General features: G+C 39.6%; 1 protein-coding gene and 1 pseudogene across 2 annotated transcripts; both read right to left on the bottom strand.

Annotated features, from left to right (window-relative positions):
• Window positions 1-246: 246 nt before the first annotated feature.
• LOC148833640 (E3 ubiquitin-protein ligase TRIM21-like) lies at window positions 247-11,709 on the bottom strand. 2 transcript variants are annotated; one of them, XM_088916771.1, is made up of 9 exons: window positions 11,479-11,709; window positions 10,143-10,226; window positions 9,635-9,653; window positions 8,550-8,600; window positions 8,301-8,351; window positions 7,279-7,332; window positions 6,576-6,629; window positions 5,942-5,968; window positions 247-1,928 (listed from the first exon to the last, which is right to left on the bottom strand). In XM_088916771.1, exons 2-9 carry the CDS (start codon window positions 10,143-10,145, stop codon window positions 1,405-1,407), a joined length of 783 nt encoding a protein of 260 aa, XP_088772897.1. In that variant the 5' UTR covers window positions 10,146-10,226; window positions 11,479-11,709; the 3' UTR covers window positions 247-1,404. The 2 variants fall into 2 exon arrangements, with proteins under 2 accessions (XP_088772897.1, XP_088772898.1); XM_088916772.1 differs by lacking the exon at window positions 11,479-11,709 and adding an exon at window positions 10,630-10,658.
• Window positions 11,563-18,319, bottom strand: LOC148833641 (E3 ubiquitin-protein ligase TRIM21-like; annotated as a pseudogene).
• Between the last annotated feature and the right edge of the window lie 1,990 nt (window positions 18,320-20,309).

A 20,309-nucleotide genomic window follows, 5' to 3' on the forward strand; every position in this document is an offset into this window, starting at 1 on the left:
CACTTTCCAAGTTCTTAAAAATGTTTTTTTTAGAAAGATGCTATAAGTAAGGAAAGGAAATGGACAGTATCTCTTTAACTGCAGGCTTTCTCAAAAACCACATAGGTACAATATTTCTCAAACAGATGGCAGGATATGACCAGGCTCAAAACAACAATCAGCCCAAACGTATTAACGTATTAACGTATTATTATGCAAGTTAGTCTAAGAGGGTTGAAGTGGTGATGTTTATCTGCAGGTATTCGTCAAACGTTGATATGTTTTATTACAGAAACATTTCTGTTCTTTTAATAAGGGTAATTACATATAGTGATAGTGTCAACAGCAATCATGGTTGTACTTTATTTCTTCTTTGATTAATATGATGAAATCCTCTACTCTTTGACTTTTTCGTTATGGCACAAATCATTCAGGAGTTACTGATCTCATGTTTCAACATGGTCTGTCTCTACCTTCATCTCCAGCTGCCCAATGGTTCCAGTTAGTGATTAGTAAAATTGTATTTTTTCAGTGCTAGTAAAATAATTACACAAGAATAAAGACATCATTTGTCTTACTAAAATTAATTTAGTAATTCTAAAATAAATATTTTAGTTAAATAATTTTTGGACATTTGTTTAATTAGACATTTGACTTGCAGCTCTGGGGCCCTGTTTTCAATTCCAGACCTGGGTGCTGTCTGTGGAGTTTGTATGTTCTCCCTGTGTTTGTGTGGGTTTCCTCCAGGTGCTCCAGTTTTTGGAGTATATTGCTTCATTTCTATCTCACTCATCTCTTTAAACATCTCAGTGTTTAAAGGTTTCTGTAGTGATTCAAAGTTTGGGAACTTTAAACAAACTTTCATGTTTGCTTAGTGATGGGAAACAACCATCTTATTAACTGCAGATTCTCACCATCAGACTTATGTGAATGTGTCAATGTTGTACTCCACAACACAGATATCTCGAATATCTCAAAGCTTTGCATGGTATACATATTTCCTATATCAATCAATTGATATATCAATTTAAAAAAAATTAAATCAATTAAAAACAAAACTCAGAAATATAACAAGTCCTACTGAATTTCATTGTAAACAGAAAGAAACCAAATATTACTTCTAGAGAGAAACCATCTCGATTGTAAATTGTAAATCAGTACAACATATACTGATTAAAGGTTTGATAAGTCAGGAAAATAAACACCACATTGACCAGGAACAATGTTTAACATACTTCTCTAATGTAAACATATTGTAAAATGAATAAATGTTATGTTTAAAATAACTGTGTTTCAGAGGAAATGCTCAGTAAGGCCAGTAGAAATGTGTTAATGAGTGAGAAAGATAAGTTTATGGAAAGCAGTTTTGAACATGAAAATGTGCAAAAGAATAAGTTATCTTTGCTTTAAAGCTAGTGAGACAACCTAGGTGATGATTATGGTGAGATCATCCTGGTCTTTATTTCCAGGGGAGAAGAAAGGATGGACTGTCTTGTCAATCTTCTCTTCAAATGTGTAAATGTGGGAGTTATCTACAGCGTTATAGAAGCTGACCTTCATCCCTCTGTAGTCCACATGGATTCCCACTCTCTTGGGAATGGGAACTGAGATCACGGGGGTTTCATGGTCAGTTAGAGCTTCCAATGTTGTTCCATTCCAAAGGCTGAGGACAAAAAACCCAGATTTAGGGCTCAGAGTTATTCGACCCTTCCTGGGAACTAAATCTTTAGCAACTCCCAGCTCCCAGTATTTCTTATTCTTAACATCAACCTCCCAGTAGTACCCCCACACAATCTCCTCTGGTTTCTTGCCCAGGATATATGGCTCCATATCAAACCGCTCAGGATTGTCAGTGAGATGCTGGCGCTGCTCTGTCCACCTCACTGATCTGCCATCTTCTGACACTCTCAGGTAGGGGCTCATTGTGTCCTGATCCAGGGTCACTTTCACTGGGGGCAGGAGGAGAGAAACAAGGAGACAATGTAGTACAACGTGCAAAGACCTCCTGGACCAGCTGATTTAAATTAAATCCTAACCCTAACTCCATCAGCCTCAGTATTTCCTGCTATTTCTGAAACTCTCAGGTAGGGTTTCATTGTGTCTTCATTACAGATTTTTTTTTAACTGGAGACAAGGAGAGAATGTAGTGAAAGTGAAAGACTTTCAGTCTCCATTGTTTGACCAGCTAACCCTAACTCTGTCTACCTCAATGATCTGCCATCTTATGACACACTGATGTTAAGGTTTATGTACAGTAGTAAAAAGTGCAAAGATTTTCACAGTCTCCATTCCTGGACAATCTGAGTGACAAAAAACTCTAACCATAATCAATTTCAGGTCACTGCTCTGCCATCTTTTGAAACTCAGTTACGGGTTCATAATGTCCTTATCCAGCAACACTTTCTCTTTGGGGCTTAAAAGAAGGGGACTAGACTGAATCTCTAATCTTGAATCAGATATCAAGTGACCTTAACACTTCTCTATGTAGTTTATATATTGTATAACACTTGACATTTTATAGACTTGAAAGTCTCATATAACACTTTAAATGTGGTCTCTGATCTCTGGCAACTAGTCAGTGTTCATGAGGTCCAACAATCAGTGCATTTGATTCCGACCTACAAAACTGCCCTGAAGAGAGGTAAAGCCGAACGCAGAGCATTGTCGGTCTGGACCATGGACTCCATACAGCGACTGCAGGACTGCTACAGGTGCATGGACTGGGACATTTTTTAATCACTCGTGCTCTGATCTCGATGAGCTGACAGATACAATCACCAGTTATGCGTTGTTGTTCTTTTCTGAAAATACCGTTATTCCTCTGAAATCTTGCAATTTATAGCCTAACTCGCCCTGGGTGACCAAATCTCTCAAGTCAGCTCTGAATTTGAAAAAAAAAACACTTTCCATCAAGGTGACGCTGTTCTGTTTAAAGAAGTGCAAAAGATTTCAAAAGAGAGATTAATAAGACTAAACATAGGTATAAGGATAAAGTGGAGGAAGTAATACGTAAGGATAACTCACGCTCTACATGGGAGGGTATTAGGTCTATGGTGGGAATGCACAAGAATAGAGGCATCAGTATTAATATAGGTGGCAAATCAGATTCATCTTTGCCAATGATCTGAATCAATTTTATCTTTGGTTTGACATGATTTTTCTGATGAAATTAGTGAGTTCAGAGGCAGGATCTCTGATCGTGCAGTTAGAATTGATGAGTCTAAGGTTTGTAAATGGTTCAGGCAGATTAAGGAGAGGAAGAGTCCAGGTCCTGATTCGGTGGGGGGTAGAGTATTGAAAAGGTGTGCTAGACAGCAGTGTGGCATCTTTTCTTTTATTTTTCAAATGTCATTAACCCAACAAAAGGTTCCACAGGTGTGAAAAGAATCAGTTGTTGTCCCAGTAGCAAAAGTCAATTCTCCCAGTTCACTCAATGATTACAGACCAATAGCCCTCACCTCTAATCTGTTATTAAATGTTTTGAACAGATGATGAAAAATGAGATTGTGGCCAAAGTTAAGGATCAGCTAGATCCATTACAGTTTGTTAATAGGGCAGATAGGGAGGTGGAAGATGCTACAGCATGCCTTCTCAATCTTGTCCTCCAACACCTTGAGGGAAACAAGACCCATGCTAGACTGCTGTTTGTGGATCTCTCCTCTGCGTTTATTTGTATTCAACCTCACCTACTGGCAACTAAGCTATCGTCAAACTTTGGTCTTGATCTCAATCTCGTCAGCTGGGTTACTGATTTCCTAACAGACAGAACTCAGAGGATGAGAGTCAACAACCTTTTATCCAACAAAAAGCATTCCTCTACTGGGTCCCCCCAAGGATGTGTATTGTCTCCCGTACTCTTTGTCCTATACACAAACAATTGCAACTCTCAAGACACATAATCAAATTTGAAGACGACTCTGTCATTGTTAGCCTGCTGCAAGCCAACGAGTGGAGCCACAGACCGATCGTTGATGAGTTTGCCACCTGGTGTGAACAAAACTTCCTCAAGCTAAATCTGTCCAAGACCAAAGACATGATAATTGACTTCAGGAAAAACACTCCCACCCTAACCTTCATGGGGGGGAGATTTAGTTGAGCTAGTAAAACATTACAAGTACTTGGAGACTGTCCTGGAATTCAAGCTTAACTTTGAAGACAATACTGACCTGATCCTCTGAAAAAGTCAAAAGCATCTTTTTTTCTTAAGGAAGCTTAAGTATTTTAAGATCAATGATTCATAGGTAGGTTTTGTTCTACCGGTCCTTCCTTGAAACTGTTCTAACTTTTACCCTGATCTGCTGGTTTGGCAACCTTAATCTGAGAGGCAAGAACAAACTGGTGAAAACATGTCAGAAGGTCATTGGTGCTGATCTTCCAGCCCTCTCCTCCACCTATCATCCACGTGTTTGACATAAAGCAAAATCCATCTGTGACGATCCTTCACAGCCCTTGTTTAATACCTTCCAGTTACTCCCACCAGAACGCAGATAGCGACTCCCCAACTCCAAAATCAACAGATTTAAGTTCTCATTCATACCAATAGTTTTATCCTTACTTAACACTTGACTTTCTATGCAAATATGTATGTATATTGTTGTTCCTGTTTTTATGTTCTTCTGTCTATCTGCACAGCAACACTGCTGCTGTAAAACCCCTGGGGATAATAATGACTCTCTCTCTCAACTGAAACTCACGATGGAAAGACGAGTCCCTGGGAGTCACTGGAATATACTATATTTGTCACAACAACAACTGGGAGACAACAAAGACCTGAAGCAGCCAAATATAATATATGACACATCCTAAATTGCTTAGAGACCTATGTCTGTGTCCCTAGGTTTGTTCTTAGCTGGTTTGACCCCTATGACTAATAATTCAATAATTCATGCCACTATGAAGAAGCGCTCCTGACACCTTTACAGTGCCTTCTCCTACTCCACAAGGGCTCAGTTCCCTCTTCTCTTCAGCATCTACATCACCACATGGCCAGATCATCTATCCCCTTGTTAACATTTGATCTGATGTCACTCAGAGTAATATAAAGACTAAGGCACACAGAATTAGATGTTAGATGTAACTATTAACAGCCTGTACTTATTATAATTATGATTATATATAATAATGTAAATATAATGTTATATTTTTAAAAATTTGGGTGCAACAAAATGAATTCTAAAGTTAGCTTTTTTGTTAGCATTTGCTCACTCCAGTGGAATGACTTCAGAGCAACCCTCAGCTGAACCTACTGAAAACTACTGTACCTACTGTACACGTCATATAAAAAGGGGTAAATTTGAGAATTGCCTAGAAATCCTGGATTCTATTTCTGACTACTTACTTTATCTTTAACATATAAATGTGATGATTTTTCAAATAAAATTGAATACTGTTAAGGGGATTTTTATACAAACCGTCCAGTAAAATATTCCAGAAACCTAATTGTTTAATTTCTCCATTCCATTTTGTAATTCTATCAAATCCCATACATGACTAAACAAACAATCTTGGTTTCTAAATGCACCTTTTAACAATTTTAGTGATTAATGTGGCTGAGGTTTTTATCCAGTGACACATTTTCATCCCTTTACACAGAAGGGTATGTGATTATAGTGATTCAGTTTCTTGTTCAAATGTACAACAGTAGTGACTCTCCTACAATTCATACCTAGTGTACAACCCTCAGGGTGTTCTGAGTCCAGAATAATAACTGTAACTCCAGACCGGTGCATCATTGTCAAATCAAAATTGAAAATAACCTCAAAACCTTGAACAAACCTGTATTTACTTCAAAATTTTGAATAAACTACAACAAAATTAAGCAGAAGAAGAAGAAGAAGAAGAAGCAGAAGAAGAAGCAGAAGCAGAAGAAGAAGAAGAAGAAGAAGCAGAAGAAGAAGAAGCAGAAGAAGCAGAAGAAGCAGAAGAAGCAGAAGAATTCTGAGACAGGAATAAAAAGAAATACCTGCCATGGCATGTCTCACTGAAATATCTAGAAGAGATAAAGCCAATATTAGTTCATAAACTAAACAGAGATTATACATTTTCAAAACTTTCTAAGAAATGAATTATAAAGCTCAATAACAAAATCAAGATCTCAAAGGTCTATTAGAAACAAAGGACAGGTGTATTAATGAGCATAGAGACTAGTAACATTTCAAAACATTTAAAGTGAAGGTTAGAATATTTGTTATTATCAATGAAAAGCATTGCATATCAATGAAATATCATAATCAAGAACATGTGGCTTTAGGGCTACTGATCTGACCAGGAAGTTGACTGTCTTTTCTGTCCAGGTGCTCTGGTAAGAGGGACATCAATGAACATCCCTCCATTCAGACCTGTGACCTCCATTCAGACCTTTGTTATGGACAATCCAAATCGCTGCGAAAGACTTAAAAATGATGACTTAAAATGATCACCGTAGATAAATACTATTGATGATATAACACTGCAAGTAGAACAGGAAATTTCTCCTAAGCCCTAAGCTCTGCTACACACTTATCTATAAATTTAAAAATTCTAAGTTGACTGAAGGGTGTGTCAACTAAATCTGTACTGTAGAAATAATACACAAAACTGTGTACTGGGCACTGTACCTCTCTCATTCTGCAGTTTCTTCTTCTGTTCTTCAAGCTCTGCTACAAGCTTCTCTACAAACACAAACAAGAGTATGACAGAGTATGATACAGTATATCACCTGGCTCTTTGTGGCAGGATGTAAAATTTAAGGTTTTAAGAGCCTGAAAGTAGTTATTATGTAAAGTTTCACAGTTGACTCTTACGTACTCCTAAACATAAGAACAAAAATAAAAATCAACAATGATACTTTACTCGGAGCACACTAGTGGAAACTAAGATAAATGGAGGAGAAATATACCAGACTTGAATTGTGCCCAATATATAGTCAATCAATGATGAGCTGTTGTTCATGTTAAATACTACAGCTCCTGCCACTTTTCTGACTCCCTTGCTTTCTCCTTCAGAGGTGAAGCAGACTCCAGCAATAAATTATGCTGTGAAATATATAGCATTTAAGAAAATGGCTACAGGCTGAAAAGATCAGGAATATTGTGCTTGTCAGGACTACAGTAACTGAACACTTATTTCCGTGTTCAGGTATACAAGATGGATTGATGTACAAAACTTACTATTTAACTATTAAAATACTCTTTTACAGCATATTTATATAAGCACAATAGGCTGATTAACAAAACATAATGTTTCATACTGTACATGTTCTCATGACTGTAAAATGAGGATAATACACTTTAGACAAACAGATGACTGATCAGTACTTACTGTTCTCATCATGCAGCTCTTTATTCTGTTGTTCAAGATCGGTTATTCTCCTCTCTACACATACAGAGAACAGGAGTTAACAACAGAGCATCCTCAGCACTATAGAGCACTCCTCAATGAGGACATGAGTACTAAGGTAGCTGTGTTTAACAATAAAAAAAACTCTTCATTAATGTAACAGAATGTGTCATCCATCCATTTTCTAACTACTCCTTCCAATTTAGGGTCGGGGGGAGACAGAGGGGGGGAGACAGAGCTTATCTCGGCAAGCGAGAGGGGCAAGGCAGGGCACACAATGACACAAACCCACACCAAGGTCAGGTTTCCCAGAAACCAATTAACCCAACAGTATTTCTCTGGAATGTGCGAGCTATCTAGAGCCCCTGGAGGAAACTCACATGAACACAGGGAGAAAATAACTCCATGCAGACAGCAACCCAGGGCCCCAGCTCTCAGAGGCAGCATGTTAGCAATTTTGAATGCTGAAAATAAGGACCCTGTGCAGGTCTCAAGTAGGCTTATTTCCCGAGGAGTAATAAGATAATCCAAATAGAAAAGGCTGCCAAAAGAAACAAGTCCTAGTTCCTGAAATCCAAAGGGCAGGCGACAGTCAAAACAATACAGAGAGGCAGCCAATCCAAAAACCGCAAAGGCAGAAACATGGTCAGAATCTAGCGAGAGTCAGGAAGTAAAGACTAGAACAAGCTATAGAAGGGGAGCACTAGGGAGCTCCAGGGAGAATCTGAAATAGTGAGCGAAGGTATGGGAAAAGAGGAGGGTTAAAGTAGTGACGGGACTGAAAGGCGATAGGAAGATTACTTGCGGCGTGAGCGTCTGTTTGAATGCGCTTGGGAATGTGACGGCGTTTGTGAGAGCGTGTGGAATGCGTGACACAGCAATGCTAACCGCTGCACCACTGTGGTAACCCAGAAAGTGTAATATCTTTTCTTATGACTGTACTGTACAACCACACTGTTAATGATGCTACTTGTCAAACACACAGAAAACACACCAGTACTTACTGTCATCGTACAGCTCTTTAACCTGTTTCTCAAGCTCTGAGATTCTCCTCTCTACAAATACAGAAACCAGGAGTTAACAGAGCACAATACACTCCTGGGAGAGAACGTGGGTACTAAGAGCAGCTGTGTTTAATACTAAAAAACACTTCACTAAAGAAAAAAAAAGTGTAATATCTGTTCTTATTCCTGCAAAACCACACTGTTAATGATACTACAGTTCAAATGCACACAAAACAGAACAGCACTTACTGTCATCATCATGCAGCTCTTTATTCTGTTGTTCAAGATCTGCTATTCTTGCTACATATACAGACAACAGGAGATAAGAACAGATCATGATACAGTCATCAGTGAGTGATGAGGGCAGTTGTGTCTAGCAGTAAAAGATAACTTCATTAATCTAATAGAAGGTGTAACATCTGTTCCTACATCTTTAGAACCCCATTGCTAATGACAGTACACTTCAAATACACTGGAAACAGAACAGTACTTCATCATCACACAGATCTTTATTCTGTTTCTCAAGCTCTGCTATTTTCCTCTCTACAATTACAGACAACAGGAGCCAAAATATTGATATGTTATAGGTGAAGGGAACTGAAATCTTTCTCATTAGAGACTGTGAAGAGATTAAGTTTTTGTGTTAACACTGCTTGAAGATGTTGGCACAATCAGTCCAAATAAGGCATTTATATTTAAGAAGTAAAAGAGTCTCCTGGGTAAAGAGACCAGGGACAGGAGCACTGAGGAAGATAAACAGCAGGCTCTTGTTTAAAAATACATAGAGTCTAACATCTGCGGATGGGAAAATCCTACTGGAGATACTGAAGTGTGATCATACTGTATCTCCACTCACTGTCATCCTTCTGACTTTGAGAGATGTCATGAAGAAACTCATTGCAGGTACTGAAATTATTTAGTCTTCAGACAGAGTTGAATTCAATAATCTTCTCTTCCATAATGGCATGATACAGTGCTCAGTGAGAACATGACTTCTCACAGGTTTAATAATTAGTTTAATAATCATCTTGTTTCTGTACTCATAAAACTAATGACATAATTGATAATTGATGTGATATTTTGATATTTTCAGGATTAAAAACATTTATAATATATAATGAACTGTATTTTATGTAGATGTAAAAATAAGCATTGAAATGAAGGCTGATAACATACACAAAGAGTATTGTGCAGAGATCACTGAGTCTTATGGAATGCTCATGATTTTGAAAAATTCTCATTTACTCAGCCAAGCCTATAAAAATATGAATGGTGTCTTACACTACGGTAACAGCTTGTGTTAGTTCGTGAGTTTAATCTTTTACAAAACTTACCACCAAATCCACAACAATCCTATGAAAATGAGAGGAAGGAATATCATATCAGATCATTATTTAAATTAATTTGTAATCTGCTTAACTTGGGATAACTGAAAGACCAGCTTTCTGACTAAAAAATGATTGTCTCATTGAATGAGTTAAAAGAAGTTCATACAATTTCTTCACTGTGTTCATATTAGGGCTTTCTCAAAGTGCTCTGTAACAGCTGTTTAAAATGTATTTCATTAATTAGGAAACAATATGACTCATGTAAATAAAATATAAAATAATATCTTTATCATGGAAAACCAATCTATTGCATCAAACCTCCTGAAATGGATAAAGAATCTCTAGTGATTAGATAAGTGAATGTCTAGATTGTATTAAAGAAAAACAATCTTAAAGCACTGGATACATATTCCATACAAATCACATCAAATTAATATTGTTTCCAGCCTGCTTTGTTGCAATTCCTACATTTAAGATATTTGCAAAAGCTTCAACTTTACTGGTCTAAACTCACCATTATTCAGAAGAGTCTCAGCTCCGGAACTCAAAATCAGGAAAAAAAACTGAATATGTTGAGAAAACAAGTATGTCGAGTTCTCTGTAATGCAATAACATTGATACATTGGTAAATTGTCCTCGTGCTAAATTACTACCAACACAAAATAATTAAGAAAGTGTCACAAGTATTTCAGGATCCCAAGTACTACAGACAGCTACACATTTAGTTTATTTTGGGGGCATTATTTTTGAGTTTACGATGTCTATTTTATAAATAGGGTAATGTAAAACTTTTACATTTTTACTTTTTACCAATGCTACAACGCCTGTACACCTGGATTACAGCTCTTGGCACTCCTGGGGTTCATTGTTCTCGTGCTTGAGGAGTAGGAACTGCGGCAGGACATTTCGTCAATGTTCGGTTACGTTTTAGCGTGTTCGCACTAGGTAGGTTAGACAAACTGCGTCAATAACGGTTTTAAAGGTACTTCACCAAGACTCACCTACAACAGTTGAGCACTCCTTGAGATTGTGCGTCTCTTCTTCCAGTTAAAAGAAGCTCTAACTACAGGACAGGCAGCCTGGTGGTTAAAAGTACGCGGATGTCCTAGACGTTCAGTGAATATCGAGCAACTTTCATGCACAGCTCAGTGACCAGGAAAGTAGGAGGAGCGGGTTATCCGTGTTTGTTCTACAGAATCCCTGTCCTCGATCTTAACCCTTCTCTTTAGTGCCATTTCAGACCCTGAAGATTTGTAAAATCTCCAGCTCAATACGATACCTGTTCTGACTAATTTCGGCTGAGCTCCCCTGGTTAAGATTCAACCTAAATGAAACTCTTCACAGAAAAGACACTGTTAACTTCATCATGGCATCATGAAATTGAAAATGTTTCTCTAATCTCCACTTTCTTCAAGACAAAGGCTTCTGAAATTAACGTTTCTTTTGTATCCGATGTGTAAATTTACGATTTACGATGTTTCTTGAACGCGATTCCCACCATCTGTCTCAGCTCTATTGCCTCGGATTCCCAAAGCCTGCTGTCGAGCGCTCATCACCCCTACATCTTCATTTTAAAAAAATCGGAAAAAAACACCTGTAGGCAGTCTCTGAAAAGCTTTACAGAAAGCGTTATTTCCCGAAAACAACTGAACATGTTCTTTGTCACTACACTGCACACATTTTTGGCATTAAGAAAATTAAAGTCGGGACCACACTGTCAGTCAGTCAATCACATTGTTATTTTTAGCCGCAGTTGTTTAGTGGTAATTCATAAACAAGGCATTTTGTTTACAATGAAAACACATGCGGATAGATGAGCCGCGATATATGAATGCAGGATCGTTGGTTACCTGTTTCTGTTCAAGGGGATCAGCCAGCGGAAGGAATACAGCTCTGCTGCAGGTAGCGAGATTGTGTTAGACAGCTCAACTCCTTCACACCGGATCAGCAACAGCAGACACGCTCAGACCTGTGGGGGAAAAAAAACGCCGGACCGAAACTACGTTCAATCCCGTGGCCCACACCCACGCAATGTCTCACGTATGCTTCCAGTATTCCCATTCAGCTCCGGAGGTTAAGATACAAAATAAGTAAAGGTACGGATGTTTATTAGGGCCACTGAAAAAAACAACACTTTTTGCGATTAAACGAGATACGGCGGCTAACACATTCCTACCAACAGGACTCTCGTCGTAACTGTTAGAAGTTCAAGTAGGTACTGTAGCTGCGTGAGCCTGCGTAGGAATGTTAAAGGAACAGGTAAAGGTTTATTCCATGCTAAAAGGAAAAGAAAAAAACAACTCTACGTTTCGGCTGTGGAGCCTTCGCACCTGAAGAAGGTGTGAAGTACATCTTGTGTTACGTCCTGCAATTAATTGTTTCTGGGTTTGAGGGCTGCATTCCTGTTTCCACAGTTCTTTTTTTTTCGCAGGTTTGTTCTTAGACTAAAGATCAAGGGGAGTGTCAGAAACACCATGAAAAATGAGACGTATCTGTTTCTGCTTGACTCATCTCATTTACCTGTCGTCGGCTGTACTTTATCTCTGTGTAGTTTGCCAAATGGCTTGGAGGTCCCATAGAACAACGGAAATATCGTTGCGATTTCACTATTTAGTGCAAAATCGTGTGAGTCATACTGTGTGTTGCAGCCCTCACGCAGTCAGGTGCATTACACCCAAGAAATAGGTCTAAGCGTACAGTATCACTGCGGACTGGAAATGGGATTTTATGTCGTTGGGAAACGATACCGGTTTATCTCTACTGAAAAGGCTGTATTTCATTATATTGTAGCGCCTTCGCCTGGCGCTGCGGCCGAAGAGCGCCGTGCTGGGGTGCGCGGCGAGGGGCGGGACGGGAGTAGTGGTGGCCAGGGCGAGGACTAGGAGAGCTGAGAGCTACTGGCCAGTGTAGCCGACCTCTGGTGGAACAGGTGTACACAGTCCCTGGGTTTGTACCCAATTACCACCCTATACTGTGTAACTGTTCCCGAATTGACCCCAAGTGTGTTGTAGCTTATTTGCCTTCTTAGTTAAGCGCCGTTCTTAGTTAAACATGAGCCTGACTTCCTGTCTATTCTCGGCGAACCCGTCACTGTCAGTTTCTTTCTCCTTCAAATTACTCGTTTCTTGTCGTTTGCTGTGTAAATCCAAGATAAAATGTATTTAGTATAAGCATAGTCTTAAAACGTTTGTTTTTTATGCTTATAGAAAGATCGACTGTAAACCAGTAGTAGGTATAAGTCTTACTTTTAAATCATTCTAAATCTATTAAAGATTAGGCAACAACCTGTCTACGTTTCCGCTGTTTCACACCAAGAAAACAAAAGGAAATTTGTGAAGCAGTGTCTTTTCTGCTTTTCCCAAAAATTGTGAAAAAGAGGTGTTTTACAGAGGAATGCTCAATGAGACGATGTTATACTCGATGTATGCAAAAGACATTACACATGCTCTTTCATAATCATTAATTTTCACAAAGGTGTGACAATATATATTTGGTAAAGAAAATGGAACTGTGCATAGGGCAATTTTTTGTGCAAGTGCACTCATACTTGCAATTTTGAGTGATTTCCGAACAATGGTTTTTAAACTAAGAATGATTTTTAAAGTCCATGTTTTACTGGATTTTCGTTAAACATGAAAGAAATAGCATCTGATGGGGTTTTCACGATCAAGTTTCAGCTTGAGTTGGGGAAGATGGAAATTTTGTCTTGTTTGGCTCAGAATGTTATTATTCTTATTCGTCACACTTTACAGAAGCACCTGCAGAGATTGCAGCTCTATCACTGTAAAAACAGGAGACCTTGTTGACCTAGCCAAATTAAAATAAAAAAATCTGGCATGCTTCATGAGTACAAATGGAGGCATAAAAAGTGCTTATTGAAGGATTTGTTCCCCTGAGTGCTCCACCCCCAGACACCCCTCAATTCTCACCACTGCTTCACCCCCAGACACCCCTCAATTTCTATCAGTGATACCAACCTTGAAATCTCTTCCTTTCCAGACTTTGCAGTCTCTTCAGCCCTGTGAAACAGGAAACTGTACTCAAATGGGGATGTGCTCATGGTCATGTTCTGGTGTCGTAAGTAGTCTTTGACAGAATTCTGTCTCTTTCTTTTTACTTGAGCCTGCCTTTGTATCCTTTTCAACTTAAAAAAATAAAATAAAAAAATCAGTAACAGACCCACACCAGTATTACAGTATATGTGTATAGAACTGTTTAGTTCGCAAAAAAGAGAAAATTGTCATGTTGTGGAAGTTTGTGTGTTTTCTTTTATTTGTATGAGAGAGAGGTTAAAGAGAAAAAAGGTTTGGTTTACAGATTTTACATCTAAACAGATTAAAGCTCAAACAGAGGCCCTGTACAAGAAGAGTCCTGAAGCAGCAGATACAGATGCAAGTCAGACACATCAGGAGAAAGACAAGAGGAAAGAGAAAGAAGGGAAGAGCAGTGAGGCTCCTCCTGACACCCCAGTCCAGACTGCAGACTATAAAAACCCGACGTTCAGTTACAAGAATGAGTGTCAATCTGAGGAAACAGCAGCACCTCCAGCACTGGAGGACCATCCTGAAGCCTCAAGCCCAGCTGGACCAGGAGGAACAAGCACAGCCGAGGAGAAGGACACAGAGCAGAAGAGCAGAGACTCTGCTTGTGAGGAGACAGCCCTGCTGGTGAAGAGGGGGTCTGGAGGACCTGCAGGAGGTGAAACAGGAGAGTCGGGTACAACACCGACTGGAAAGGAGAAATCAAAAGGAGGAAAATTTTCTCTGTTTTCAAAAAAATCTTAAGTGATTGATGTGTTATGCGGAGGTTATTCAAGGTGTAATAGGGACTGTGCTCATAAACCCATTTTGTTTCTCTTACTTTTTTAAGGATAAACTAACATATTTCAAAATTAAAATGAAGCATACTGTATGAGCTTATTTTCATAACTCATAAATTAGCACACTGAGTGCAGTCAGAGATGATATTTGAACCAGCGTATCCCAGACTCCTCTGAGCTCCCACACAAGGAGCAGACAAACACTCCCAGTGCAGGTTTATCTCATATAGATCAGTTTCCTTTCTGACTGGATCACTGCATATCTGACAAACTCCACACAGTTTCACTAATACTGTACAACTGTAAAGAACAGTGCATGTTCTTGGAAATAACATTAATGCTCATGAAGGATGTTTGGAAAGTAAACTGATTTAAAGCTCGGCCAGCTTCTGTCCTGTCAAAACTGTGATGGCTTGTCATTTGTGAGTTTTCTTTTTCAGTATTGTGCGGTGGTTTTGTTCTGAATGGACAATGGTGCCTCACAAAGACATTTTAGCTATCAAAATGGCTGAGAGGAAATTTGCTAGATTTGCTTTTGCATGTACTGGAATTCCATGCTTTGCTCCCATTGCTTGCCCTGATGGGCTCTGGCTCCCCCATGACTCTGAATCAGAAGAAGCTGTTATAGAGTGATGGATGTTTTATAAATAAAGCAATGTAGACATATTGCAGTGTCTGTGTCTGATTTGTTAAGGCTTTACAGATAATGGACAGGTGTAAGTACTGCTAACATGTACTCTACATTGGAGAGGAGGGTGGATTGTTTTTATTCCCTAGTTTGAATTTATGGACACATCCCTGACTGCTATCAACATAACCTTCCCGAATCAGTCATTGGTAATTTTATTTTATAACACATACAGCATTCAACCAGATCTATTTAAACCAGTTTCATTCACTTCCTAGTTTTCACTTCCTAGAACTACTCTTAAATTATGTTCATTTATACCCGAACTGGGGAGCATTAATAAGCTTTGCGAGCTACAGGAAAGTTTATCATTGTTTTTATATTGTCAACCTCAACTGACAACATCCAGTGTCCAGCCCCAAGGATCACAATGAAATACTGTACAAACATTGGTCAGGAATTTCATTTTTACCATTACAATTAAAGATTTCTCTTTGACCACAAATGTTCAAAAGATCTGTCATTGTTGCATAATCACATTTAAGTATATTTAAATATATTAAATATAACAGTTCAGGTGGGTAGCTGCGTCAGCATGCGTAGGCTGCAAAGGAACAAGTAATAGGTTTACTCCATGCTGAAAAAAAGAAAAGAGAAAACACAACGTTTTGGCCGTGGAGCCTTCTTCAGGTGTGAGAGAGACAGGGCAGTAGGCAAAGGTAAAGTAGCGGGAGAACAAAGGCCGGGAGGGAGGAGGAGTGAGAGGCGGGAGCAGGGGACAGGAAGAGAGGCCAATCAAGAGGTGTGAAGTCAGAATAGGTGTAGAGAGATGTGAAATGAAACTTCCAATGAATGGAGAAAATTTAAAAGAACAGTAGTCTGTCGTTAAGAGAAGGGGGAATGTGTGATCCTAGCTGCAGGATACGTTTGGTTTCGGTGGTCTTTCTGATGTATGAGTTCGGAAACCCGTCTTTGAGAACACAGACGGAGAGATTAGAGTGGTTGTGGGCGTCAGAGGTGAAATGAGAAACTATGGGCCTGGAGAGATCTTTAATCTTCACAGCCCTGACATGTCCTCTGAAGCGGTCTCCGAGTCTCCTTCCTGTTTCTCCAATGTAGATGGCTGGGCATTTACTGCAAGAGATACAGTAAATAAAGTTGCTGGAGGTACAAGATGCCATCTGGGTGATGCGGAATTGTCCTGAGGGGCCTTGAATGAGTGTGGTGTTGGATGTGTACTTGCAGGTGATACAGCGAGCTCTGTTGCAGGGGAAAGTGCCTGGTGTGGATGGTTGCTGAGGTCGGTCAAGGGAGCTGTGAACAAGAAGGTTGCGCACATTAGGTGCTCGGCGATATGAGATGATGGGACGGTCAGAGAAGAGGGCCCCAATGGAGGGATCATCCTGTAGGATGGAAAAGTTGTGGTTAATGGTCCTGGGGATAGGAAGTGTGTTGGGGTGGTAAGGAAGCACCAAAGGAATGCGGTTGTTACGGCGGGAGTTCCTGATCGGGTTGATGGTCCGGGAGGTGTTTTTGGCTCGGGCAAGGGCCCTGTCAATCACACTGCTGGGGTATCCTCTGTTGATGAAAAAGGAGTACATTTCGAGGGCTTGGTTCTGGAAGTCAATGTCGTCGCTGCATAATCGTCGTAGCCGAAGGAACTGTGAAAAAGGGAGAGAGTTTTTAGTGTGTTTGGAGTGAAATGAGCCATACAGGAGGTAGCTGTGTGAATCCGTGGGTTTGTAATAAACCGAAGTGGAGAGTCGGGGGTAGTTGATGGAGAAGTTGATGTCTAGAAACGGAAGAGCAGTGGAAGATATGTTAACTGTATATTTGAGGGACAGGTGGAAGTTGGTGAAATGTTGCAGGAAGCACTCAAGCTGATCGTTAGAGCATGTGGCGGCACCGACACAGTCATCAATGTATCGCTTGTAGAGGTCAGGGACATAGCCAGTGTAGGAAGCAAAGAAGCGTTCTTCTACCCAGCCAACAAAGATATTGGCATACTGTAGCTGGGTCCCATTCTGGTGCCCATGGCAACTCCACTCACATGTTGGTAAAAAAGATTATTGAAAGAGAATACGTTCAGTGTGAGGACCAATTCTGCAAGGCGTACCAGGATGTGGGTGGGTGGATCAAGCACTGTGCGTTTGTCCAGAGTGTGCTTGAGGGCTGTAAGGCCGTCATTATGGGGAATGACGGTGTAAAGAGATGTGATTTCCATGGTAAAAATGTAGCATTCGGTGCCCTGAAATTGGAAATCATTAAAAAGTTGGAGCGCGTGGTTGGTGTCTTTGATGTATGAGGGAATACCTTCAACCGGCGTTCTCATGAAGTTTGGTTTCGGTGGTCTTTCTGATGTATGAGTTTGGAAAACTGTCTTTGAGAACACAGACGGAGAGATTAGAGTGGTCATGGCCGTCAGAGGTGAAATGAGAAACAATGGGCTTGGACTATTAAATATAACATATACTTTGTCTTCAGAAATACTGAATTAGTGTTAGAGATAGGCCACTGTAGAGTTTTAAAAAGAGATTAGTTTCAAGATCAAGTGTAAAGGGAATATAGGGTTTAATTAAAATATATTCAAGATTATCAGTGCTGTGTCTTGAGTAAATGCACAGTAAGGCCAATGAAATTTTAGATTTGATTTCAGTTGTTTATCAGTGAGAAAAAGGTTATGGAATGCAGTTCTGAATACATGAATTGACAAATTTACTAATTATCCTTTCATTCCTGTAATTGTAGTCAGACAGCCCAGGTGCTGATATGATAAGAGGGTCCAGGTCTCTATTTCCAGTGGAGAAGAAGGATGGACTGTCTTGTTGATTTTCTCTTTGAAAGTGTAAATGTTGGAGTGATCTACAGCATTGTAGAAGGAGATTAATCTCTCTGTAGTGCACATGGACCCCTACTCTCCTGGTAATGCTGATCATCTTCACTACAGTCCCAGGGACAGTCAGAGTCTCCAGCTCTGATCCAGCCCAAAGACTAAGGACCCAAAAGCCAGACTTTGGATTCAAGCTTAGCTACCCCTTCCTGGAAATTGAATATCTGGCAACTCCCAGTATTTCTTATTCTTAACATCAACCTCCCAGCAGTACCCCCACACAGCCCCCTCTGGCCTCTTCCCCAGGATATAGGGCTCTTTATCAAACTGCTCTGGGGTGTCAGTGAGATTCTGGCGCTGCTCTGTTCACCTCACTGATCTGCCATCTTCTGACACTCTCAGGTAGGGGTTCATTGTGTCCTGGTCCAGGATCACGTACACTGGGGCCAGGAGGAGAGAAACAAGGAGACAATGTTAGTGGAAACACCTCCTCAACCAGTTAAGGTAAATTAAACCCTAACTCCTAACCCCAATCACCTCACTGATCTACAATCGTCTGATGCACTCAGAGAGGGGTTCACGGTGTCTTTATCTAGCATCAGTGTCATTGGAGAAACAAGCAGAAAATGTTGTACAAAGTGAGAGGCTTTTAGTAAGTGAAATTAAATCCTAATCCTAACTCTGTCTTCCTCACTGATCTGCCATCTTCTGACACAGTCAGGTAGGGGTTTAGAGAATGTAGTACAAAGTGCAGGAAACATTCCCAGTCTCCATTTCTGGACCACCTAAAAGAAACAAAAATTTCCTCAGTCTTCCACAATACAATAGTTATGTGCTTATTCAGTGTGAACTTCAGATTCAATGCATAACATTTCTGAAAATACAGTATTTATGTCAATCTACATAATAACTAAAACTGATTATAACAAAAATACCTGCCATGGCATGTCAGTGAACAGACTTTCCACTTTGTCAAAAATTGTTCTTGAGACTTTTTAATTAAATATTTTATTGGGGATTCCTGTTGATTTGTGTTGTAAACTAAAATAATTAGCAATATACTGTATATGTATTGTACACCCTTATGATTTGGAAAATACTGTTTTTTGATGTATCTCCTTCAAAGGATATCAGGTCTCAAATGTTATACAGGACGTAACAACTTTAACTGTTTAAATTTCTGGAGCAATGTCAATGCATAGATGCCCTTCTTTTATTTTATTACATAAAGTCATTTTAAGTAGTTTCGAGATTAAATTAAATCTATACAGGTAAATTAATATCCATCGAGTTCAATAGGATCTCTGATTGTTCATCAAAATGCTGCATTTGAATAACAGCGCTGTCATACCTAGACAGGAGGCAGCGGATTAACGTCTTTGCCTATCAGATCAGACACTATGAAGGGATTTAATTAATTTTTCAGAAATGTGCAAAGCGAAACTTCGGATCCAAGTTAAAAAAGATTCCTTAAAGCACTACCTAAAAAAAAAACTGAGTGCACATTCTCAGTGTATTTAAGATAAAAGACCTCAAATGAAAAGTGGTGTGGAACAGTTCCTTTCATGATACAACATGGCGGACAGCACAGCACCTTTGGCAAGCTGTAGATTTTTATGCTGCTGTTCATGTTCATACACAGAAGACATGATGGATGGATTAATACCTTTATTCATTTTTTTAACTGTATGATGTTAGCATGCCCAGAGGGGCTGGGCAGCCAGATGACCTTGGACCCCTAGAGGTTTTTTTTCTCCTTACTCAGGAGTTTGTGGTTCCTCTCCTCCGTTGTCTTCTGGTCTTTTCTGTTCTGTCTTCACAACATGCAGGGTCACTTGCATTGTTAAGCGCCTTGGGGCAACCTTGTTATGAAAGGCGCTTTATAAAAATAAATTGAATTGAATGGAATATTCTCCTCTTTTCCTCTCTACAAATACAAATAGAGTCAACAACAGCACAATAAAACATGTCAGATGGCCATCCTGATGATGGCCATTTCCACACAAAAGAAATCTTGTTGAGGAGTCCGAAATCCTTATATTAGGTAAAAGTGCACAGCTGTCTGAAAAACACAACAACTCCCCTTTACATTGGGAGATCTATATACACACGTGGTCAGATCACCCTACCTACTGTAGTATGAAGCAGGCTAATACTGCTTGAGATTATTCTCAGTAAACCACCTACAGTAGTTTATTTCGCCGGGGGAATAAAATCTAGCTAACAGTGATAATACATTCGCGCAACAGACTACTTTTACCAATGAAAATGGAGAATTCTCTCCGTCCCGGCCAATCACACAATGTTTGCCTGAAATACAAAATCCCCGACCATTGCCTGGCAGGAATTACAGTAAAATAAGAAAGTGAAAGTGTATTCAGGCGTCTCCATTTTACACAAAGAC

This window comes from Atractosteus spatula, chromosome 5 (assembly GCF_055471065.1).
Source record: "Atractosteus spatula isolate fAtrSpa1 chromosome 5, fAtrSpa1.hap1, whole genome shotgun sequence".
Classification (NCBI taxonomy): Eukaryota; Metazoa; Chordata; class Actinopteri; order Semionotiformes; family Lepisosteidae; genus Atractosteus; species Atractosteus spatula.

What these genes read in the sequence shown, in the direction of transcription:
- LOC148833640 (XM_088916771.1), bottom strand. An exon ending in AGAGCTGCATGATGATGACA is followed by an intron (nt 8,352 to 8,549) that starts GTAAGTGCTGTT and finishes CTGTATTTGTAG; the next exon opens with AGAGGAGAATCTCAGAGCTT. An exon ending in TAAAGAGCTGTACGATGACA is followed by an intron (nt 7,333 to 8,300) that starts GTAAGTACTGGT and finishes CTGTATGTGTAG; the next exon opens with AGAGGAGAATAACCGATCTT.